Source organism: Lagopus muta, chromosome 10 (assembly GCF_023343835.1).
Source record: "Lagopus muta isolate bLagMut1 chromosome 10, bLagMut1 primary, whole genome shotgun sequence".
Taxonomy (NCBI): Eukaryota; Metazoa; Chordata; class Aves; order Galliformes; family Phasianidae; genus Lagopus; species Lagopus muta.
This window is the reverse complement of record NC_064442.1, coordinates 19012279-19037818: the sequence shown is the minus strand read 5'-3', so window position 1 is coordinate 19037818 and position 25540 is coordinate 19012279. Positions and strand designations below refer to the sequence as shown.

At 51.8% G+C, this 25540-nt stretch overlaps 1 protein-coding gene across 4 annotated transcripts; it reads right to left on the bottom strand.

Moving 5' to 3' along the window:
- Positions 1–660: 660 nt before the first annotated feature.
- On the bottom strand, positions 661–25237 carry CPEB1 (cytoplasmic polyadenylation element binding protein 1). 4 transcript variants are annotated; one of them, XM_048956351.1, is made up of 12 exons: positions 25138–25237; positions 24595–24772; positions 18924–19112; positions 6884–7110; positions 6279–6528; positions 6049–6162; positions 5773–5877; positions 4720–4856; positions 3814–4012; positions 2238–2332; positions 1998–2078; positions 661–1793 (listed from the first exon to the last, which is right to left on the bottom strand). In XM_048956351.1, exons 1-12 carry the CDS (start codon positions 25150–25152, stop codon positions 1683–1685), a joined length of 1701 nt encoding a protein of 566 aa, XP_048812308.1. In that variant the 5' UTR covers positions 25153–25237; the 3' UTR covers positions 661–1682. The 4 variants fall into 4 exon arrangements, with proteins under 4 accessions (XP_048812308.1, XP_048812309.1, XP_048812310.1 ...); XM_048956352.1 differs by having other exon boundaries at positions 5788–5877; XM_048956353.1 differs by lacking the exons at positions 24595–24772; positions 25138–25237 and adding an exon at positions 19376–19798.
- Positions 25238–25540: the final 303 nt, after the last annotated feature.

Sequence of the window (25540 nt, the reverse complement as noted above, 5' to 3'; positions counted from 1 at the left end):
CGTGCAGCCCAGAGGTGCAGCCGTGCTAATGGGCGCCCTTAGCCACTGCCTGCCACCGCTACGGGGCAAAGGGGAACCAGCCCCCTAAAGCCAAGCATGAGAAGGGAAGGAGAGACACGTGTAGGGAACCATGGCCCCCCGCACCCAAGTGGCACTGGCCACCCTCATATCAGAAACCTGGAAGGCCCTGTGCAGCACGTGGGGCTGGTCTCAGCCCTTCAACGCGTCGAGCACGTCAGCCTCAGTGAGAAGCAAGCTCCAGCTGGAGCCTCAGGCCCAGGGCCTGAAAGTGCAGCTCCCAGTATCTGCATCACCCCCAGTACCAGAGTCACCTCATCTCCATGGAGAGATGATGACAACAGCTTTAACCCGGGAGCAGGGAGCCCATCCCCCCGCTGCACATGGGTAGAAAGAAAGGAGCACAGAGGGCTTTTTGCTGCAACGTGTTTATTATGTGCCAAAAACTACACCACAGCTTACTCCACGCGTCTGTAGGAGAGTGCAGTCTTGCCTGCATATACTACAATGAGGTAGAGACTTCACACACAGCTTCACGAAAACCCCACAAAGAGCAGCTGGGATATGCAACAATGCAACATCAGCTCAGCAGGAGAGGGAGAAATTATGACACTGGTTCTTTGGCACACAGCTTCTGATAGAGGGGAAAGTAAAAAAAAAAAATAAATCTCAAATCCCAGCAGCATTTCAGTCGACTGCACCATTACTTCATACATTTCTGAAACAAAAGGAAGAGTACTTGTCCCCTCTAAGAGAAAGGGCTCCTATGAACCTCCATCCGTCCGCCGAAACGCAGCCCTTTTTTAGCTAGTTACAAAAGGAAAGTAAGTCCTGTGACTTTGTGATTAAAAACCTCTATCAACCCCCCTTAAGTGCAACAAACTATTTAAAACTATATACAGCAGCTCAGAGATCATTTATCCGGTCCAGTTTCAAATCCAGAAATCCTGTCCTGTTTCTGTTGCAAACGCCTCGATTTACAACTTCCCACCAGCAGCCCCCAGACACAAATTGCAATAATGTTAAAAGCTGCCAGGAAAGAAAAATCTCTCATTTCAAACGACTTAAAAACTGTTTAAGAGTGTAAAAAGGAACTGGTAAAAACCCTTGAGCGTAAAATATGAAATATGATTTGGTTTAAATGAAGAGCAAAGTCTCCTTGTTGTTACAGTAAAAAACGCCAGCTGAACATTCAGTTTATGCCGTTCAGATGGGGGTTAAATGAATGGAAAGGCACTGTATGGCAACTGCAAAAAAATGGAGCCAATGAGACCTGCATTATTACCATCAGTATTGCAAGGAATGTAAAAAAGCGCCTTTAATAAATAAAAAACCTAGGTGAAGGCATCTGCATAAACACCTTCTCAACACGCGGCCCTTTTTGCTTCTCGTCAAACTAGGAACCAAAGTCTGGGAACTGCAGAATCGCTCGAGGGGGCACTTCCCCCCCTCAAAAACCCCAAACAAAACCCGACAAAATTCACTGTGCATTAGTGCAGAAACAAAAAGACCAGCAAGTGCAAACGTGAATGTAAGATTTTCCCATTAGTCCTCAGGAAGCGCGTTCCCAGCCTGGGTCTGGCACCAGCAGGCACGCTCGTGCGCTCTCCACTTGGCAGGTTAACAAAAGGACTTTCCCCCGCGCCCGCGCCCCGACCGCCGCTTTAGCTGGAGTCCCCGTTCTTCTGGTTGCGCATCAGCGGGCGGTGGTGACGCAGGACCTCCATGGAGTGCTGCCAGTGCCAGCAGGAGCGGCAGAAGTACTTGAAGCAGATCTGCAGGGAGAGAAGGGAAAAGAAAAAACGCCGGTCAGGATGGGCTGAGAGCCCCCTGGGCGCTCCCACAGCCGGCACTGGAGAGCTCCGAAGCACGGGGCTCCCGCTTCAGCGGCCCGTCCTCAGCAAGGACAACATGCGACCCCAAGGACCTCAGCTGTGAGGAGCAGAGCCTGCGCAGCCACGCAGCACCGCCAGCCTTACCTGGTCCCTGCAGAAGAAAGGGCCAGGCTGAGCACTGCAGACTTGGCACATGGAGTCTTCCAGGTACGGGTCGATCTGAACCTGCACCAGAAACCGGGCAGTCAGCACAAATCACAGGGCAGGCCAGCAGCACCACCCGGAGCAGCCCAGAGGGACGTGGGGCCACGCCGGTCAGGGTGCTACCAGCAGCACCACCCATCACCTGCACGTTCAGCCCTCCAGCTGCCCCGCTCCTCTCACCTTTTTAGTAAACTTGGTCGTTTTGATTTCTACAAACGCAGCAGTCACTGCCTTCAGGTAGCTGCGCTGGTTGTTGAAGGTGACGCGGCCAGACCCTGGGAGAAGCCAGAGCACAAGTGTTAGTCCAAGCCAGCAACCGGGGCTGGGAACCAGAGGGCAGGAAGCACTGAGTGGCTGGGTAGAACGCGACAGTGCTCCCAGGAGCAACAGCAAGCTCCACGCCTGCACCTGAAATAGGCTGGTGCTGAGACAGCTCAGCAGCTTTTATTTTAAGCCTCCCACTCATCCCATAGTCTTGCATTTTGCATCCTCACTGGCAGTCAGCAGTACTCTTGCACCACTTGTTTCCAGCCAAGTTTTATTACACTGCAGAAAAACCAAGCCATGCTTACCTACAAGTTCTCTTTGTTAGCCTAAAGGAGCTCTGACTGACACAACGCCCTGTGTGCTGGCAGCTGGAGCTGAAGACATTACTCAGAATATGGTTATGCCCTGTCCAGGCCCCCCAGCCTGTCCTGCAGTGCTGGGTGGATGCCAGGGGTTGCTCCGGGCATTAGGCTGTACATAAGAATCACAGCTGGGCTCTGGGGATTCTTCTCCCTAAGAAGGTCATGCACACCCAGTGGGACCCTAAAAGCCACCCAGGCAGTGGCACTCTTCTGACTCAGAGGGCTTACGGCCCCTCCTGAAACTCCTCATGACCACAGTCAGGCACTGATTTATCACACAGCCTGCCTCCAGAGGGATCATCCCCTGCTTGAGAGCACTCAGCATGAGGCAGGTTGCTGCCCTAATGAGCCTGCTGCCAATCCAGAGATAGTTAGGGGAGTCTGGGGCAGTGTCTCAGCACAGATTTCAGCCAGCCTTAAACCAAGTGAAAGCACAGTTCATTTGCTGATCTCACATTGCTACAGCTCTAATTCTGCTGAAGGCTGAAGTGCAGATCTGCTGTTCAGAGCCAGAGATCTCTCTCACTGGAGGGAGCGACCTGAGCTCAGCACAAGGAGGCTTCAAGGTTGTGCTCTAGGCCCTCACTTTACCAGCACAGAACAGCTTGTTGGGCAAGGCTTCAAGATTTCATCCAGTCTTAAGGGAACTCAGAGCTTGCTTAAAGTCTCCAACCTCCATTCCCCACTTCTCACTCTCCACTATCCCCCAAAAGCCACTTCAACATCTAATACCACAAGCATATCCTAAACCCAAGCGTTGGGCACAAACCTTGACCAGAAGTCTGCAAGCTGTGTAAGGACAGCACTGCACAGCACCTCAGGATCAATTGGCAGTTGACTGGCTGTGTGCAGCACTGAACCAGGGCAGAAAGCCCTTCAGCAGTGCCTGAAGAGGAGTCAAAAACCTCAAGCAAATGGAGAATAACCCAGAACCTTCCTGTTGCCAGGCTCTGTCAGCACACCCGAGGCTTGACTTGCATCCCTACATCCTCGTGGTACATCCACTTCCTGGGATGGCTGCCTGTCCTGCTGGCTGCTTGCTCCCCAGAGCTCATCAAGGGACCAAGCGGCAGGCACTGCTGCAGCCTGAGCATCTCCAAGTGCACCACAGTGGGGTAAGCACTCACCAATGGGGTACTTGTGCTTGTCCGTGTCGATGCCAGCGTAGATCACCCCTCCAAACAGGTCACACATGACAGCTGCCAGGGCCTCTGCATTCAGCATCCCATGCAGAGCCCCCACAAACACCGTTTTGCTGGGATCCAGCCGCTGGGAGGGGCTGCGCACAAAGTTACTGTCTGCCAGCACCCACGGGATCACCTGCACCTGAAATGATGCGCAAGCAGGTCAGCCAGCCAGCAGGAACCAGCCCAGGCCTTCAAGACTCAACCCCCAGTTTGCAAATGCCTCTTTCATTATTGCTGTTCAGGGTCCACATCCAGGGCACAGCAGCTCTGGAGCTCTAGCTGCGAGAAGAGCACACACACCACCACCCTGCTCTGCTTTCAGACAAAGTGGAATCCAGAACACCAGGCCACTGGGGCTGGCAGCCAGGGAACAACCCATGCATGACCAATTTCACCTACTGCCCGCACCTATGTTCCTAGCTCAGAAGCCTATTGTTGAAAGGGATTGACAAAACCACCCACCGCCAACTCCACCAGGAGCTTCCATCTGCTAGACAGCTGATACAGGGCTCTGAAGAGGAGTGGCTTCTGGCAGAGCTAAATCACCAGGCACAGAAGTGCTGCCAATAGCCAGACAACAGAAGAGCTGTCTGGAGTGCAATTAGTTTGCGCCTGTCTAGGTGAGAGTTTGAATCTTGATTCTTTAAGTCTACAAACTTGTGAGCAGTACCTGATCTACATTTAAGGCCTCGCTCCTGCACAGGGCAGCAGCTGTGGGATCTAAAGTATCCACCTGCAAAATCATCCAAAATCATCCCTTCTGCAAGCAGGCAGGTTTAATAAAGATCAGAGCACAGTAAGCATCTGTGCAAAGCGAGGGCAAGCAGAAGTGATGGGCCTGCTCACCTCTTTGCAGCGCATCCTGCGGCTGGACATCTTGAAATAGTACTCACTGAGCCCGTCGGGGCTCAGCAGGTCCTGCGAGCACGCCTGCAGCAGAGCACGCACGGACTTCTCCGATTCAAACACCAGGTAAACGTATCCTTCGGAGGTAAAGGTAGAAAAATAGCATTAGGACTGTGGTGAAGGACAAAGAGGATCACCTCACTTTGCAGATTCCTTCAGAACCGCTCTCAGTACTTTCAGCATCTGCACCGCATCTCTGTCGCTCTGTCCAACCCCTTCTTGCAGGAGGCTGCTGCTCAAGTACCACAGGCAAGATCCATAGTGATACAAAGAGCTGAAGAAAAGCCTACCTCTCCATCAGAAGATACCTGTGCTCAAGGTCATCTGTGTCACAGACTCCTTATGTGCACAGCCACATCTAGATGTGACAAGGGGCTACAATGGGCCTGGCCACAGCACAGGCTGCAGCAGAGTAGGACCGGCTCCACACAGACGTCTAAGCCCAAGAACTTCAATGCAGAACTTTACTGTCAGTGCCAGCACCCTGCACCTCGCATCACTCTGGTGATCAAGCAAGGCCATTAGATACTGCCAGCCTATAAACCAGTCACTATGTTTGTTATGCTGTAGCTCCCTACTGCTTACACATCAACCCAACAGCTTCAGGATTTAGCCACAAGACTGTTCAACTCACTGGTACCCACAGCCTTCTGCAAACTTTTGCATTTACCGCACACACTTTACGCCAAGGGCACACGCGTCTTGAGTGCTTGCACTGGCAGAGAATAGCAGCCACCACCAGAGCAGAACGATCCCACAGTGGGCTCCAGAAGCACCAACAGGTGTTTTGCAGCCCAGTGCTTCAACCCATCCCTGCTAGGGACAGGCCAGAAGTGAGAGTGCTCTGCAGCCCTGGTGCTGACTCAAGTGAGAGTGAGACGTTTACCCCAAGGTGCTCTGTACCATCCAGTCACCAGCATGCAGCCATACCATCCCAGCATCTGTGCTGTAACATAGCATGGGAAAAAAGTAACCCTACCGTGTCGCTATTACCTTTAGGCATATTACCTTTGGGAGGGCAGCGTGGGTGTTTGCCATCCTTACCAGGCCACTGCACACTCAGTGAGCCAAACGCACGGAAGGTGTTGATCAGTCCAACTGCATATGGGAGGAGAGAAGTCAGTGTCCTTACCGACAGCAATGCCCGCGTATTGCTTCAGCTCCCTGCCTCCCCCACGAGCTGCAGGGGCTGGCAGCAGCACCCCAGGGAGAACAGAAGCCCACCTGACACCCAGCCAAGGCCAGAGCACGTGGATGCAGGTTGCTCACCTTCTGTGATGTCCCACGGAACTCCCCCCAGGAACACTTTGCAGGAGTAGACAGGGTTCTTGTAGTTTCTTGGGGGCAGCTGCCCACTCCAGGTGCAGGTCGCTTCATTCACAGCTTAGACAAACACAAGCAGAGCTCAGAATAGGAGCACACATCTCCCACTCCCCCGTAAGACACCAAGCAAACACCCACAGCTACTGAAGCCAGCTAAGACCCACTATTTGAATTACCTGCTGCTTGCCTGTGCAGCCTGGCTTCTCTTTCAATACTGAAGGGATCTTCCGGAGAGTCCAGGAGATCCCAGGAAGGCCACGCAGAAGCTCCAGGCCATCTTTTCGATGCACTGGCTGGAGGGGAAGTGACTGTAGCCAAGGCAGCTTGATCTTGATCCATCCGTGATCCCACTCCCATCTTGAGGGGGTCTCTTGACACCCCACTGAGGGGCAGAAAGGGCAGAGGTGGGGAGATGCGAAGGCTCGACTGCAAGAAAAAGCCCACATAAGAGCCAATCTTCCAAGCAGGACACAGGAGCACGCAGACTGGGTCAGCGAGACAGACACTCGCCTTGCTTGGTGGCTTCCAAATTTAGCTGCACTTCAGGGAGCTTGAGCAGGCTAGACCCAATTTACTCTAGAAAAAGTGGGCCTACAGAGGGGTGCAGTCAAAACAGAAGGGCAGTAAAAGGCACAGAAGGGAACTCAAGAGGAGCCCAGGCTGGAGGCAGCCGCACCCACTGATACTGTAGTCCTGCACACCTGCACTCTCCAGAAGTGTGGAGAGATGCCACAAACCAGAGAGCCAGGCTGCAGAGAGCAGACACAGGACCCAAACTTACAATCAAGTCTGAGAGGTGGTCAGAGCCCGAGCTGAACCCGCTGGTATCCGAGTCAGAAGGGCTGCTGGAACGCGAGTCCAGGAGGGAGCGGGAATCCAGGCGGGAATTCCTCAGTGCCGGCGCGGAAAACTTCTCTGATATGTCTGAGCCAATGGGGTCTAGGGGCAGGAAACCCAGTGGGGGCTTCCCCAGGACGTTCCCCAGAGGGCTACTCAGCATGCTGAGAACTGCAAGAGACAAACAGCCCGTGTTTTTGAGGTCAGACTTACGTACAGGGGCCAACAGACAAGTATACAACAGACTGCTTCCCCACACAGTAGGGCTTCCCTTCTGCTGTGGTGGAAAAAGGTAAGAAAATGCCTTGCTATGAAGCCAGCAGAGCGCTGGAACATCCAGGGGTGCTCAGCTCCCAGCACCCTGCTCTGCAGGCCAGCATGAGAGGGAAGGCAGCATGCACTTGGCCATACAGTATCCCATGGGGGCACAGCCCCAGCCAGCTCTATTCAAGAGCAGCAAGTCCCAGCAAGCTGAGCATGTCCCCAAACCCAACAAAAAGAGCAAAGCATTCAGAAATGGTTTTAATTATTCAGAGGCTGCAAAACAAGGCAGGCTGCAAAACAAGGCAGCCTGCCCTGAAGCTTTCAGTTTCCAGGGAAAAGAGTTTGGGATCCATTTGAGAGCCTCTGAACTACCTAATCTCTTAACCCAGGTTTTCAGGAGCTCTTGTACAGAAGGAGTAACAGTTTAACACAGTCCCCACACTAGGTAAGTAACAGAAATACACTATCATACTGAGGTACACTACAGTCAGTAGACACCAGCATCATTCCAGAGTTGGGGGAAGCTGCCCAAAGCAAGAAGTGGGGACACACCTGCCCCAATCTCCATACCTGCTGGAAGCTGGCATCTCCAGTCTCATGCTACGCAATAAAGGAATCTCAAAACATCAACAGAAAACCCAGTCTGGCACAGTCAGGTTCCCAAGAAAATTACTCAAGACAGAACTGGTCCACAGGAGCTCACTGCTTGATCCACAGCATTCCCCCACACGTTGTAGGGCTTCATCCCTTAAACTTACCCTAGCAGAGGCACCAGCCCCTCCCCTTCCACACTTCAGCCACAGCACAGGGCTGGACTAAGCACTGTGCCAAAAAGGTACTTGGAAACAGACTGTCTGCATGGTAAAGTAACAGGGAGCTTTTTGAATATCCGCTCGACTCCCCCCTGCAGCAGAACTCACACCCAAACCAGCAACTATCAGAGCAAACCCCAGCCACAGAAAGCCTCAGCAGTACTTACAGTCAGCAGAGCTCAAGTGGAGCAGCAGCAAACTGAGAGCTGCTGCAGGCAGCTTACGGCTGGGAGGAGGCTGCTCCCTCCTTGTCACAGCACAGAGCAGGGCAGAGCATCTCCCAGCCCAGGCAAGCTGTGCTACGCTGGTTCGCCGACTTCTCTGAAGCCACGTGATTGCATTTAAAAATACAGCCAGCATATTGTTCAAGGGAGACAGCTGAATTTGTTAAGCAGGCTCAAAAATTCGATTAGTCACTAAACACTACAAGAGTCAGAGCGAAGCAGCCGATCCCATGACCCAAGCCTCAAGGCTGGCAAACACTGCAGCGTTGATGCCCTCCTCCCAGCAGGCAACACAGCCCTGCAACTCCACTCCTGGTCACAGCACTACCTTTGAAGTCACAAGAGCAGCACCCCAACCAGGTTGCAGCAGCAAGGGTTCAAGGGCACAGCAGAAGCTGCCCAATTGTTCTGGGGAGATCAGTAGTTTCACCCCCATTCATGCCATCACACTGACTTGCTAAAGCCTCTGCTTCTGCATTTGCTCCCAGGATTGCTGGGAAGTCACTGCAGCTAGGAAAACAGTAGGAGCAGAGGGAGTTCCTGAGAGCAGCGGGACTGCTGGCCTTTGAAGGGGTCAAGTGCTCTGGCATCTGAGAAGCACGGGGCAGCTGAGTTCAACACCTACCACCAAGTTGGCTACAACCAATGTCTGGTTCTGAAAGCACTGGCATCCTGCTGTTAATACAGATGGATTTTATTTACTCCAGAAGCTTCCTACCAGCTCTGCATGCTGAGCTTCTGGGAGACTCCACAAGACCCCAGATGGTCCAAGGGCTTGGCAGAACACAGCAACCCTCAGGGACATGAAGAGGAAGAGCTGCAAACCAGGCTCAGCGCTTGCTCTTCTGCATTTGTCAAGCAATCAGGTTGCATCCCCTGGAGCCAGCCTCTGCAGGTAGCCTAGGAAACACTGGCACTAGAGACCAGATCTCGTTTCCCTCTGCACATCTCCGCTGCCCCAGAGTACCCAAACGCAGCCAGCTCTGCTCCCTGCACTCAGATAATTTGGGCCACTCAATAAAAACACCATTCTTTCCGGGACATTGCCTTGTCCGTCCCTCCCTCCCTCCTGCAGAAAAGAAATCTTGAACCATCTTTAGAACATAAGCAAGATGTATCAGCAATTTCTGGTATCAAGAGCATCCCTGGAGATCCTGAAGTGGAACAGCAGACAGATAACACTCCCCCCTCCCCCATCCCCCCACATAGTCTGAGCAGTGAAGTGCAAGCAACAAAATATTTTTCACACTTATGCTGGAAATTTCAGTCTGAGGGTCAACATGATTCCCATCCGCAGCAGCACCAGCATCTGGAGCACAGCGTGTCACAGAAACCTTCTGGAACTTTTCAGATCTCTGCTCAGAGCTGCAAGAGAGGCACATGCCAACCCTCCTTTGCAGGGGACAGCAAAACCAATAGCTTTTAATAGAAACTCCGCTCTGACTTTCGACTCACTGCTGCAGCTCTAATGACTGAATCCGGAGCCAGCGTGCTCCATCTCAGAGCACATCAGCCAAACACTGACAGATTTAAAAGCAGTCCTGACACCAGTGTGGCACCATTCCATACAGCAGGTGCTCAGGTCACTCTCTAGAGAATGAGCATCGGAGGATCTAGTCCTGTTTCTTGCTGGAGCTTCTCCTCACAAATGCCATCAGAGCAGCACTGGTGCAGTGTGCCCTCTTCACTCCTGCATCATCTTGGGGATCTGAGCCACAAACATCTTGAATCCATCACACCCAAGAAGTACGAGCCACATGTTTCACAGCAGGAGCATACAGCCACAGGCTCAGCTTTTTCCAGCTAATTCTGTCCTGTAGACCCCAACTCACCCCTTAACTCTGCTCATCAGCCACTGAGCTGCCACATTTAATGTGAACTTATCCTGCCTCAAGGCTCCACCACAGCAGGCTGCAGTTGGTGGCACACCCCCTGGGAAAGGAACCCCAACAGCAAGACATCCGATAGCCAACACAGCCATCTCACTTTTTACTCTTGCATACTCCAGCTATATTTGCAAAGTAATGTACTTAGCATTAAAGACATATGGCTTTCTTCCCTGCACACTACAATTTACAGCCACTTCAGGATTAGACCTTCCTGGTAGTTTAGACCAAGTACATTTTACAAGAAGCAGATGTAAAGATGAGCCCCACGTAGCCAGGCTTACTACTGCTAGCAGTTTAGGGAAGGACTCTGAGCTAATAAAAATATTACCTCCATACTGATAACAAACAACACCTTAAGATAAGCACTGGTGATTGAATTCTTCCAGGCAATAAGAAGCTCTGTCACTGTTGAGCTGTACTCCCACCAATGACCCCTGCCTCTGCTTCAGGCTCAAGAGACCACACAGCAGAACAAGCACAGCAGCACCTCTGCTGCACAGTGCATCAGTTCCAGACAAGTCACCTAGAAAATGAGCCCTGCCCAGTGCAATAGCACTCACATCACACTTGTGTCCTCCTGCTCAAGATCTTCCCAACAGAAACGCTACTCTCAGCCCTCCCACAAGCACAGGTAACTGTGGGTACATATGAGACACTCCTGCTGAGCCCAGCAGTATGCCAGGCTCAGGATCTCCGCATCACAAGCATGCAGGTGCCAGACATTTCTTGATGTGTGTGCATGAGACAGTGCTTTTGGCAGTGGCACCAAGCACTAGATGAGCACATGCACCCACTATTTGAAGTCGTGCTCTGAATACATATTGCAGCCTTTGAAAGCTTGCTGCAGGGTAGGAGAAAGCCTATTTAGGAGGGACCAGAACTTGCATGAGCAGGTCAGCAACACCAAGCCCTTCATATGGTTGCTTCTGCAGGCTGACAGCACCAGCAAGGTTAAAGAAAGGGTCATTTTGGTCTCCAGATACTACTCACACTGCAAGCCTGCCACACTGTCCTCGCCTCCTTGTGGACACAGTGGTAAAGAGCTGAAGAGGACAAGCAGGGCAGAAGAGGTGGCTTTCAGAGCCACCATGCTTCTATTGCTGACACCTGCTGTGCCCAGGGGTTGCAGAATCACGCACGCGTTTGAGGGACAGTGGCAGAGGAGGGAAGCAGTGTGATCAAGGCCCTGGACGCTGAACACAGTGCAGTTTCTTTGTCATTTGTCAAATAAGCCTGTACAGGGGTAAAAAAGGCTGATGTCCCAAACAATAGCCTGCTGCAGTTCCAGAAAAACAGCTCGTCTGCAGTTTTTACTGCCCGGCCAGACTCTACCCTGGTGGGATGGGAAAAGGCTGAATGTTTTAGTCAGCCAAAAAGCAGCACCTCCTACAGACACTAAGCAGCTTCATGGCATGAGAAACATTTGCATGTCTGAAAGGCAAACGGGCACCTTAACCACCTCCTACAGCTACAGCCTCTGTAGTCACAGCAGCGATGCAGCCAAACAGGCTGCCAGAGCCAGTTCTCCCCCTTCCACCACACTAGCCTGCTCACCACAGGGATGGAGCAATCCACACTGCAGACCAACCCAAAGCCAAGTTTTAGCACTTCTTGCCTGCATTCACTGAGCTTCACACTGCCTGGGGGAGCCAGAACACCTGCAGCCACAGAAAACAGAAACAGGCAAAATCTGCAGCAGACAAATGCTAACAACAAAAAACCCCTCCTCACAAGCCAGCAGCCAGAGGACATGGAGGTGGAAGGGGATTTTGCAGTCCTGCATGTTCAGAGGTCACCAGAGCCAGACCCAGCACCACTGATCTGAGCTTGGATACCTCCTGCTCAGAGGACTGGCTCAAATCCTCTTCATTTCTCTACGCTCCCATGACTCCAAATTGAGAAAAATCACTGCTATTATGGGAAGAGTCACCTGAAGTCAGACTGTAACATCACAACAGAAGTCTCAGTCATCTCACACCAAATGCCAACATCCAAGGAAAGCAGTGTCCAGATCTGCAGATGTGATCTGTCTGCAGCCAACGACATCTAATTAGTAACTATCACACAGCCCTTTTTGTTTCTGGTCTACAGAAGAGGAACCTCTGCTCTGACAGATTCTTCATTTGGGACAAAGAAGAACTGAGGATATTCAGGCAGCTATTTCTGGTTTGCGACAAATGAGGCAGGGGAATAAAAAAAATGCAGCATGATCCCACAGCTGAACCACAGAATTAGAGTCAGGACACCTGAGGTCTATTCTTGGTTCTGGCACCAACGTGCTAAGTCACTTCCCCAGCAGGCCCTGAGAAATGGAAACAGCAGCAGAAGCAGAAACAGAGGCCTATTGCCTTTTGCCTATTGCTTATTAATGTCTGTGAGCACAGGTCCTCCTCCTGCTCTGAGCGAGCAGGACCTGGCTGACAACAAGCTTGACTGCTTCTTCAGGCAGGGAATTTAGTATGATATTTCTGGGAGGAGAAAACAGATGCTTAGGGTAGATTTAAAATCAGTAAGAACAGTAAATACAATTCAGGATTTTACAAGTGTGCAGGCAAGACTCATTAAGCAGGCTGCCACAACTGTGTCTTTAAAGAGAACAGAACACTGAATACAGCAAGGTCTAACATGTATCAACCCCAGAGAAATTTAAAAGTCAGCATATTCAGGTCAGATACCACACAACAAGCCTCAGATTCACAAGCCTCGAGAACAAACACTTCTATATTTAAGCACTAAACTCCTCTGAATTATCTGCTGCAGCATCCAGGGTGCAAATTCTGCAGCATGTGTTAGCTTCTGTGATAACAAGGCTGAGGCTGACTCATTTTCATTGCTCAGCTGCATCACAGTTTGTGGGGGTGTCAAGTCGATCGGGACAGCAGCCTTCAAAAAAGTTGCTCAGAGGATGTCTGGGTGAGGCAGCAGGCTGCAGCAAAGGAAGAGCAACTCAAGGCAGGCTGCGGTCCCAGTCACAAGCCTGAGCTGGCAGCAGCACAGCCATCACCTGTGATTCAGCGGTTTTGCCAGCATCTAAGGGAGCACATGGAACAGAGGAGCTCCGGAGGAGGCAGGCACCGAGGCAGAGACACGGCACTGGCTGGAGGGGCTGTGTGCAGCAGCAGGGCACCGTCCCCGTCCTGCTTACTGAGTCCCATTAGTTCGTGTGCTGTGGTCGCAGCTCCAGAACCACCGTGCTTTTTGGGAGCAGATATTTCCAAGCCAGCTCAGTGAGACTCTGGTGATTTACCTCAAGCCTGTGGCCAGGCAGGGTCAGAGCAGCCACACTCCAATAGCTTTCTCTCTGCTGTGGACAGCTGCAGCATGGATGAGAACTTCCAGAAGTCCCTTCCAACCTGACTTACCCCCAAAAAACTTGGAGATGACCAGCCAAGAGCACTGCAGAGGGATCAACTGGCCCCCTCTTACAGCAACAGCACAAGAAGTCAGCTTGGAGGGATTTCAACTGCCACAAACTGACCAAAGACTCCCTGCTGGCTCACCTATATCCCCAGTGCCTCAGCAGCAACAAACAAGAATCATCCACAAACTAGAGCCAAAGGTGGCAGCAGACCAAGCCTCTCACACCTCTGCCCAGCAAGCATCTCTTCCACTGCTCAGACATCCAGTGGCACACAGGTTGGAAAAAGACTTACCTGCCTTATTTTGCCCAATTTTGGGGATGAATATTAACCTTGCACTCATCTGTTACCTCCAACAGCTAGGCAGCAGCAAGAGCCCCTCAGGATACTCTGAGGATTGCAAGACATCCTTCCCTCCAGAAGGAAAGAGACTCTTGTTGGTGCATCCCTCCTCCTGCATGCTGCCTCCAGCGCAAGACAAGAGCCCTGATTCACTTCAACTCTTGCTGGATCTAAGCAGAGATTTTGGTTATGTTTCTGGTAAGTTGCTCATCTGCTTGCTTTCTCTTTCACAGCATCAGCACAAGTAAAAACAAGCCTGTTTGGAAGAAGCTGCTCAAATGGAAGCCCTAAGAGCTAGATTAAGAGCAACTTCCACTAGAAACCAACTGCAGACTCAACATTTTGATACTTCTTTTAATTATTTGATACATACTTTATTCTGCTAAGGATCAAATACTGCTGCTACAGGAACAGCCTGCATTTGTCAAGTGCTCTGGGCCTTCTATTCCACAGCATAGCCAGCAGCTGGGAAATCAGCCCATGAAGTCCAGAGGATATTTCAGCAAGAAGTGTACACTGAGCATCCTCACCGACTATGTTCTCCAACAAGCCCTACAAAAGCTACCGAGGTGTGGGGCAGGCTTTAAGTAAGGGCACTGCACACATACCACTCAAATGCAACCGCCATAGAGGAGACCACAAAAGCCAAGCCAGCTCCCAGCTTTGAGCTCTAGATATCCTCAAATATAAAGTAATGCAACTGTTTGCACTCCACTCCGCAAGGCTGCAGATGACACCAAGCTGAGCAGTGCAGTTGATACGCTGTAAGGAAGGGAAGCATCCAGAGGGACCTGGACAGGATGGAGAAGTGGGCCCATGTGAACCTAATGAGGTTCAACAAGGCCAGTGCAGGGGGCTGCATTGGGTCGGGGCAATCCCAGGTATTTACACAGACTGGGGGAAGAGCTCCTTGAGAGCAGCCCCTGCGGAGAAGGACTTGGGGATCCTGGAGATGAGAAGCCGGACATGAGCCAGCAGTGTGCACCTGCAGCCCGAACGGCAACTGTGTTCTGGGCTGCATTAAGAGAGGAGCAAGCAGCTCCAGCCCTCTAAGGACAGTGACTGCTGCATTGGGCTCACTAGCAGCGGCCACGCTAGACTCATCAGCAACGCTCACCGACCTCAATCCTGGTCTGTGCCACAGCTACAGAGTTAGTACTACCCCACAAAAAGCTGGGTGCTTCCTGCTTCCTTCTGCCAAAGCTAACCAGAGCTGGAGAATGGGATTTCTCAGTTGCCTGCTGCCATGTATATGGTATTCTAAGAACAGTTTGAAAGCAGCCAGTCCTGTCCTGAGGGAGCAGCTCACAAGTGTCCCTCACTGCTTACAAGACATTAAGTCACAAGTCCATGGAAATAGCTGTGCTTCTTCCTGTGCAACAGTTTTTGCCTTTCAAGAGACATCTTCCTTCAGGAGATGGGGTTCTGCCTGGCAGACTCTAAGCAGGGGCTTCAGCTCTCTTCCAGGCAATGCACAACAGCTTGCCTGCATCTCCAGCCCGGAAGAGTTCAAGCAGCCACAGATAATCAGTACATTCATTTTTGCTGAAGAAAAAAGTTGCTGCACTGCAGGAAGCAGAAACATTGAGGATTGAGAAGAACTACCTCAGCTCATTTCCCAGCACTGGAGCTGTAACCTTGCAGGATGAGATGGCAGTAGAGGGTATCTATGCAGTTGGAGCTGCAGCCTCCAGAGCAGATTTAAGATTAAGGTGAAATCTGCTGCTCCACCAGGGTGATGCTTAGGAATTTGGTGACATTTAGGAACTGCTTATCTGTTCAGGTCATCCATAGCCAAAAAGGGTGTTCAGGTAGGCAAAGCCATCACCAACAATTTCCCAGAGCACTGATGGCAGCATGCAGTGCTGTCTCAGAGGCTGGAGATCTCCTAGGGGAGGCTGAAGGAACAAGTTCCTTCTGTTTACAACAACGGGAAGGAAACAAAAGGCTAAAACTGACCAGAAGCACTGCTCGCATCTGGGCCAGAACCTGTCAGGCAGTAACCAGATGCAATACAGTTATCAACAGGACAGAGACCCAGACCAAGCTCAGGGGAACAGCACAGAAAATTCCTCTTGTGCACTTACTAACTGCTAAGCCCCACTTCAACAGACTGGTTCTAGGATACTTTCCCAGTAGGTAAGCCTGCCTGTCCCACACAAACCGAAACTAACCCTATGCAGGATGGACCAGGCAAGCCAGCCCAAGCTGCCAGCAAACACTGTCCAGAGAGACAAGAAATTCATACGTGCTGCTCGTTCATTCATGCTCAGATGCTGCTGTCACCAGTTCTTGGGGCAGGAACTGAAATGACACTGCATTTGCTTGTGCTCCTGTACAAACAGGGGAAATAAAGGGCACCACCAAGGGCTGTCCCACATCACTGGCCTCTGTAAATACAGAACTCGATGCCTTGCTGCCTGATGTGGGATATACTTGAAAGAAGGGGAAATGCTGCCTCAAGAAATGCAGCTGGGATCCCAGGACTGGAAGCACTTGAGGCCTGTTTCCTGCAAAAGCCCCTCCCTAGGCCACAGAGCCGCTGTCTGTGGCTGGATGAAGTACCTCCAGCCTGACAGATCTAGTGGCAGCAGTGGGCTTGATGTGCCTTCTCTGCTATGAGACAGCAGTTCACTCCTACAGCCAATAAATGCAAGCAGCTTCAGCCTGCAGCAGCTGCTGCCTCCCAAAGAGCTCTCAGACACCAGCTTCAGGGACTGGCAGTGCAGCTGGCACGCTCTCAAGGGCTAAGGACACATCCTCAGCGCATTACGGCACTGCACCCAGAAGGAAGGCATGCTGCAAACAGCCTGGTCTGCACACGGGCATTTCAGCATCCTTGTGGCAAGGGGGACAAGAGCATACAAACCACCCTTGCTACGCCTTATCATGACACCCAGTCCTGCATCGTGGCATTGCTCAAGGTGCACAAGGTGACACGCAGGTCTGCAGCCAGCAGGTCCTTCCCTTTGGCTCAGAGCTCTGCACTCCCAGCAGAGGAGGTACCAGCTCATCAGTACTCAAGCACAGGCGCTGCAGGGGATCACATTAGCAGTATTTTTAGCCTGATTGTTAGGTTTTTACATTTAAAAAACAAAAACACACTTCTACACTTCTAGCCACCTCCCTATGGGTCTGTACAGCTGAGTCACTGCTGAAACCTTCCAATGGTTGGATGCCAGCAGCACAGCAACACCATCCTTCCCCGGCCCCTAGACACAGCTCACTGTTGACATCCTTGCTTGCCTGCAGGACACCCCAATGGAGATGCCCAGGCTGCAAGGCCAGGCATCAGAAGCACCAGACATGGCAGCATCCTGCTTACATCCTCCCCCTTCCAGCCACAGCACAGCTAGGCCACCTGTAAACATCAGCTGCTGGGACCTGTATAGCTTTCAGAGACAGGAGCCCCGCAGCCTTTCTGGGGAGGCTCCCAAGCTACACCACCTCCAAGGAGCTCTGTGTTGCTACTCCAGGGCCTTCAGAGAGCAGAAGCTCTGGCTCCGCAGACGTGGGAGGTGTGGGCAGGCTTGAGCAACATAGCAGCCATGCACAGATACCAGCATTTCACTTTCCTACAGTTCTTGAAGCAGGAAATGAACACATAGACAGGCCAACAAGCACTTCTGGCCTCACTACCACACATCCCGAAGGCAAACGCCATCTCAAGAGCATAACAGCTTTTGCCACACAGCCCGAGATTCCTCTGGGGGAAGGAGCACAGTTGCATTTGAGCTGGTTTACACCCCAGCCATCCCCACCTCTTGTTCTAAGGGAATACTAGAAGTAATAAATGATGGAAACTGAAGTTATTGGTGCAGGTGCCTTAGGACAAGCTGTGCACAGAGCTCCCCATTATCCCATGTTTCAGCAGGCAATGACTGAAGGACACGTAGCAAGAGCATGGTATTCTCTTGCTCATTAGGGGAAGCCCTGAGGACCATGTGCTACAGCAGAGCAAGGCTAGAGCTGCTGCAGCTTGACTGTAACAAACCTGAGCACCTGTGCTAGGGCTCACACTCCAGCTTGCATGCCCTGCCTTCCAGAAACTGGCTGTGGGTAGTCCTGGAGCTATCTACATTCCTAACAGCAGCAACTTCATGCCTGGAGCCTCCTGTGTCACCCCGATCTGTGCAGAGATGCACTGCCCTTTTAACAAAGCAGCAGCACGCTGCTATAAAGGGATGAGTTTCTGTAGCAACCAGGCTGAACTTGTACAAACTCTGCCAAAGCACTAGATCTTTCCACGGACTGATACTTGAAAGAGCACAGCAGTGCTTGCAGAGCTGCTCTTTACAGCCCTGTGGGGCTGGAAAATAAATTAATCCCTCACTATCACAGCCAGCACCCTACAACCAAGTTTGTGCACACAACACCCCTTTCTCCTCCTGCACACACACAGCTTTACAGAGGGCTGGTGCTTCTGCAAGAGCTCTGACTCCTGCATGGTGCTGGGTACTCCCAAGAGCTCCCTACCCCACCAGAATGAAGAGAGCAGACTGGGCAGGACTGAGGGAAGGGCAAGGCAACAGCAAGGCCACTATCTCACAGACAGCTGATCACACAGGTTTGTACTGGACCACAGGAGTTAAAACAACAAGCCATTCTGCTGTGTCTCCTCAGAGCAGTCATTTAGAGGAAGCAGGAAAGGGTCTCTCCAAGTGCTGCAGGCAGCTGGGCCCCAGAGGCACAGCCAGGTGCTGCCATGGCAAGGGGGTCCCTCTGCAAGCACACACCCTGCCAATCACCAGGGATTTTTGCTGGCTGCAAAGTTGAGCTCTGCTCACAGCTGGCATGCTCAGCTCTTAAGGCACCACACCCCCAACCCACCCAGGGAGAATGTTCCTGTTCTGTTGCATTATTCCTCTGCCAGCCCAGGCATTTCTGCATGCAGTGAACAGACAGCAGAGCAAAAGGGGCTGTGGCACAGCTTCCCAACTCAACCCTGTCCTCACCACATTACACAAGCACTAGAGGTTGATAAGCCCCCACCAGTAGCTACCAGAACCTATTACACTCAGCATTAGCTTAAAACGGGCAAAAAATAATGCAAATTAATCCCACAACTGTTGCAGCATGTATCAGCAGACTCACCAGATTGTGGGCTGGTTTGTGCTGCAGCATCAGAGTCCTGGGTGCTCCAAGGTCTGTCCCACCCTGTAAGGTTAAGGGACTGCAGGCCAAGGCACAGGTCGTTGGTGTCAGGGAGGCCACGGGAAGACTCTTGCGTGGATGTGGGGAAAAGCATCCTGCTCGCCACTGCTTCGTCAGAGTCCTGGAAGTCTGCTCAGATGGAGAACAAACAGAAGCTGGAGAGTTCAGGGCTGTTTTTTTTCTTTCAGAAGGAGTTTTCCAAAGCGTTAAGCCCCACAGCAGGTCTCGTGCTGCTCTGAAGCTGCTGCCACCACAGCCAGCAGTCGCACCCCAAAAGGGAGGGCCACCATATGTCCAGGATCTAGCCCCCCCACCCCCCTCAGCCCCTCCACCTTCCTATCCCGCCTGCATTACTGACTGGGTCAGCATGTGACCAGGCTGCTGATGCTTACTGTGCTGACAGTGACGTCACTCAGCCATGCAACAGAACCGCATCAGCTCTTACAAGATAGAGGTAAGAAGAAAGGATGGATTCCCCCAAAAGAGAAGGCAGCAGGTAGGAGGAGGGAAGGGGCACAGCTCCGGTAAGCCAGGCAGCACAAAGCAGAGCTCCACAGCACAGCAGACAGCAATCCCCCCAGCAACGACAAAGCAGACAGTTAGTTTGAGTGCTACCCAGCTCTCCCGTCCCCGCCTCCCTTCCACCCACAAAACCCAAAAAACACTTTAGTCCTGGACAGCCTCCAGCTGCTGGCTCCAATTCAGAGCCCAACGCAAAGCTTCACAATTCTGCTAGCATCATCTGTTCGCCTCAGCTCTGCCACTCTGTCACCCTGACTCTGCATTGTTTACCACTGAGTAACAAGGATAACCTTCAAACCCCCCCACCCCCCTAAACTACTGAGAGGGAAGCACATTATCCTGCTCCAGTCCTTATGAGTGCAGCACACCAATCCCACTTCCCAACGGGATTTTCCACGGCCTATTTCCCTTCCACCCGCTGGTCTCCCCCATCCCTCCCCTCCCTGCACAAGCCTACAGTACAGGAGACAGCAGGCTCCTGCCTCAGTTTAAGCCTGTGCCAACAGCCTAAGGAAACACAGCAGGTTCATAGCCTGCAAATTCCAGCTTAGTGTGGGATCTGGGGGCTGATGAAACCACACGATGCTCCAAAAATCTGAGTCAGAGGGTATTTATAAGCTGGCTCCTTGGTAGTGGCAGCTGTCTCCTCCTCCCCCTGCCCCCTTCCCTCCCACCGTGCCATCATATGCACAACCTGTGCGTGCCACTCGCAGCTCCAGCCCATCATGTTATCCCTCACATGCCATCTAAGACACCCCAGTGTCCTCTTCCACTCACCCAGCACCAAGGTGAGGCCCTCACTTTCATCCTAAGGTGGTTTCAGGAGCCCAAGCTCCACGGTCAGGACATGACAGGGTAAAACAGCACAGGACTTGGCTAGGACAGCATCCACAGGTTCTCCTGCTCCCCTAGCATTACCAGGGCAAGCTGCAACACCAACTCAGCCACATTTCAACCAAGTGCTGTTATGGGTGCTGAGTATTTTTCTGACAGTATCACACTGCATCTTCAGCTGGGTGTTTTACTGCATTAGTTCCTCTAGTACAGTTTTCACTTTTGGACAGGCCCTAAAAGCATTAGCAACCCAGCTGTAGGGAGAAGAGGACAAAAGCACATTGCTTAGACAACTCAGTTCCCACAGCAACCACAACTCGCCCATATGAATATGCAGCATTCCTGCTATTATGGCAGCGCACAGCGCTCTGCTTGCGGCCCTGGCAGGAGCGGGCAACCCTCCCTCCCTGTGGTCAGTGGGATCTCATCACCAGGTTCTCTACCATCTTCAAGATCAGCCCCCATCACACAATATTCTGACAAGCAGGACATGGGGCAGAAGGGATTCATTTCCTACAGAAATTTGGCCCAAACAATCGCAACCTCAAGTCAGATGCGAGTACATGCCTACCAAATATTAGTTTCACTTTGCAACCCAGTACAGCCCAGTCCAACGCTTTGCTGCAGCCTTTTCCAAGCCACACAGCCAGCTTCAATCATTGCAACCTGGACTTCTCCATGGAGCTGCCACTGGAACCCAGCCACACCAGCAGAGGGAATTGCATTGCTGCACTGGGCTTGTGCCTAAGCCAGCTGGGTTTTGTTTCAGTAGCATTCTGGGGCTCTTAGCACAAGACCTCTTAACAAGCTGCATCTCAGCACAGGTCAGCCCTTAGGTTCAGCCCCACCAGCTGGCTTACACAAGCTGCAGCCACCTGTCCCCCAGCCCTGCACTTCCCACTCAGTCCAGCCTAGACAGATCCCCAGCTGGGCTAGGGAACCCATGTAGTTAAAGCCATGCCACCAGGAGTTAGTTTTAGCCTGGCTCCTTTCCCCAGTCTGGTACGCAGTGTGGCTGCACCAGCCAGGCATTTGAAATAGGAAAGTACTTAGGAAATTACAACTAAGCCTGCATGGAGAAAACAAGGCACTGAGCTTGAAATGCAAGGAAGAGGAGGAAGTAGAATGATTAAGCACACCTGCATTAAGCACAGGCTGCAGCCACATGGAGGTCTCCCTGCCCTCCCACTCATTTCTAGCAGAGCACTGATAGAGGTTTCCACAAACAAGGCCCTTGAGAGTAGGGCATACATACACAACCAGGCTGCAAAGCAGATAGGAAGGCTCTGACACCCCAAAACATCTTGCTGTGCAGCAGCATTGCCCGAGACTGACCTTTTAAATCCAATCCAGCAAAGTAGGAGGTAAAGTGAGCATTTCTAAGCCCAATTGGTCACAGCAGAAGCACCCTTTTGCATCTTTTATCCCTACGGTTTCAAAGGCTAGGAGCTGCATCCCTAAAAATTAAGCTTCTCAAATATGATTTGCACACAAGACTAAAACAAATCTTCAGCGAAAGCCTTTAGAGGATGAGCCAATGGTACTTCTCAGGTACAACCAGGGATCAGTGGGGGCTTAGAAAAGCTCTTGTTAGGCATAAACCTACTAATTGCACAACTAAGCATCTTCCCTGTAATCTGGAAGACTCTAAGTAGGGAAATTTGGTGCCACATGAACCATCTCTTTGAAGGCATCTGCCTTATTTCGGTAACCACAAGCACCTGAGCAGACAGCAGCCAACAATTTAGGAAGCTACACAGGGCTGCAACTGATCTGCTGCTTCACCTACCTCAACAAGCAAGGGACTGCTGTAGGACAACTGCATCAAGACTTGAAAGACTGAGCACCTCGCCAGCACAGCAGGTCCAGAAACCTGCTGGATCTCCAGCACATGGGATACATATATATGTCAAAGGCAGTAGGCATTGCCTCTTTCAGGGCACACAGGTACCAAGTTTAGCTATCCCAGCTTTGCACACCAGGTATACAGCATTTATTTGGGGGAAAGCAGATACAACCTGATAGCAGCTTTGCTGTAGATGACACCCTGCTGAGCTCAAGTAAGGGGGGCCACATTCCAGATGACCATTTACAGCATTTTGTCCCCTCATTCCAGGTGCCACACATCCAGTGCTCCTGGCATGTATGCTGGTGGCTGCAGCTGTGAAGAACACAAGCACTCACACTGTAGTACCATGAAGTACTTTGTGGGCGGCTCAACAAGAGATGCCATTAGCTAACTGCAATTGAGAGTGGGCAGGAAGCAGATTTAGTCTGTCTGCATTTGTCCTTTAGTTTTTCTCAGGTAAAGCAGATACTTGGAATCATTAAGGGCTGATGGGCCACACCAGCAGCTTTACACACACCTTGGCACCTCAGGCCACTCCCACCCATGGAAAACAGTTTAAGCATCTCTCAATCCCCTGCACAATGGACAGTCGATTTACAACAAAATAATGGCTATATTTGGAGCATTTGTTAGCCATCTTAAGCCTGCTCACTTTAGTTGAAACTCCACTCAGTTTAGCCAGGTGAGCAAACAAAGGCTAAAGAGAAGGAGCTTTACTCACTGTTCTACTTAATTAAGCTGGACACTGTGCCTACAAGAACAGACTGGCAATTTCCAAAGTAATTTCCAAAAGTTTCCACCCAGCAACACCTGCTTTCAAGTCTGGCAAATAAATCCACTTGAAAAAGCTGTGCAACAAGAGCTACCTAAAGATTGGCTTTGCTCACCTCCCTACCCAGACTGGGCTGAGCACACGTGCCACCTTTCAGGCTGGTTCTCTGGAGAGAAGCAGGTCTTTGGAAGCAATCCTGTCTTCAAAGCCACCAGACAAGTTCCACAATCACACTGCCACTCCTGCCAGCACCAGCCTGACCTGAACCTTATGTTTGGGAAGCTCCAGAAGGAAGCACCCATAAGAACCACACAACAGTCAGGGCCTGAAAGTCTGATCATTTTGACAAGGCAATTAAGTTAACCAAGAAACATCATCAACTGCAAAGTTATCTTTAACATTAGGTATGCCCAAGTAAGTCTCCAGCAGCAGTCCCTCTGCTGTTTAGTTCTGCCCAGAGCTGGATAACTTTCTAAATGTCTCAGAAATAAAAGCACCAATCAGGCTTTTGCCATATGTTACTCAGTCTGATGTCATTCTGACCCACACACCTTGACTCCATATTAGCAAAAGGCCATGAACTCCTGCAGTCCCTCCTTCACCATGTATAATCCTCTTACTGTTGAATGGCATTGCTTAAACACATCCAATCCAGGATAAATTTAGTTTGACCTGAGGAAACAACTGAGAAGCTTGAGGACTACAAGTAGATTTGAAGTGCAAGGATTTCCCCTGCTGGAGCACATCCCTTCCAAGAAACTTTACTCAGTCCCCAGCAGAGGCACCACATCCCAGCAGCATCATAGGTTTATTACTCCCTTACCCTTCCAGCACATCAAGGCCAGATGCAAGACTGATAGCTACAGGGGACAGAAGAGTCTGACCAGTACAACACCAGCCTCTACGAAAGAATTAATAACTATACCACTGACCTGAATGAGTTAATGCTCACTACATAACCACTCAGAAACTGACAGCATATCTCCAGAGCTGTTTCACTAGCCATACCAGGCATAGATCCCTACCTAGAAGAGAACAATCCACATTTCCTCTGGCATTTCTGCAGTGCCACTGCAAATCACACGGTCAGATCAGCCCTTGGTGAACGGAGCTAACAATACTCAGGAGATTAAGCTGCAATGCAAGTTACCTGGTAGCAGTCACTGTGCAAGTTTAGAACAAAACTGCGCTATGCAAGCAGCCACCAGTTTCACACTCAGTTAAGAAAGCCTGCCACCAATAGCAGCTGCAAGTGAATCCTGTCTGCCTACAAGGTTACAATTGGTGAGGTTTTCCCTTTACTTCCCATTTTGCTTCGGGACACATCCAGAGCACCAGTTTGCTTCCAGTAATGGCCGGAGCACTTACTGACCCCATAACTCAGAGGCAGGAACAGCAACCTCTATCCAGCACGCAGACACCAGGCTGTGGGCAAGTACATTTTCTGACAGACCTCACCCACTCTAAAGGGTCAAGAGCACATCCTTCAATTACACTGAAGTCTGGGCCCAGCACTCCTCGCTTTGGCACACAGCCTCCTGTTCTGAGGCAAATCAAGTGCACAGCAGAGCGCTCCCACTGCCCCCAGCCTGCAGGAAGCAGGGCCTGCCGCACTACTTCCACAGCTACGTCACCTGGCAAGGCTTCACGCTTGCTTTTTGTGATGGGAGTGGTGCAGACACCACTGAAGTCCAAAGAGTTGTCCAACATGGCATTTATCCTGCGGAATATATCTGCATTGCTGCAAGTGGAAAGGGCAGGGGCATCTGGGCTGTCCCAGCAGTCCTTTATGCTCCTCCCTCTGTCTTCCTTCTGGAAAGAGAAGGAGCATCAGTGGCAAGCAGGGCAGTGAGTAGTAGCCTGCTTTTAAAACCCCTATTAGCTTTAGGTCACTTCACCATCCAGGTTTAGGAACAAGTTTCCCATTATCCGTGGGCAGTCACATGGACAGGGCGCCGGGCACAGCGGTGAACCCCCCGCCCGCGGGGCCACCCCCGAAACTCTCCTCAGCAACCGCTTTCCCGCCCAATCTCCTCAGCGCCCCGCTCCCGCCCAGCGCTCACCCCACCGCCCACGTGCGAAGTCACGTGACGACGGCGAGCTCTCCCCCTTCCTTTTTTCCTCCTCCTCCTCCCACCCTTCCCCCCAGCACCGCGCATGCTCGCTCTTTCCCTCACCGGCGCGAACGCCATGAGCGCTGCCGAAGGGGGGCGAGTCTCGAGGGAGCGGCTACAGGCGGCGCCCCTCCGCCCCGCCGGGCTTTTATGGGCCGGCGCGCATGCGCGTGGCACCGCCTCGCGCCCCCTCGGGCCGTTGCCCCGCGCCCGCTGGGGAGGTGCGGCGCGCGCAGCTGTGCGCTCAGCCTGGCGTGCAGTAACACCTGGCGGCCTCCCAGGCTCCCTGCCCACACTGAGCAAGTGCGGCTCGGCTTGGGAGGGACCGTAAGGATCGCGGAGCTGCAGCCCTGCCGCGGGCTGCCCGGGGCCGCCCATGTCCTGGTCGCCTCCAGGGATGGGGCACCCGCAGCTCTGGGCAGCAGTGCCAGCGCCTCGCCGCCTCTGTGCCCGCAGTGTTCTCCTC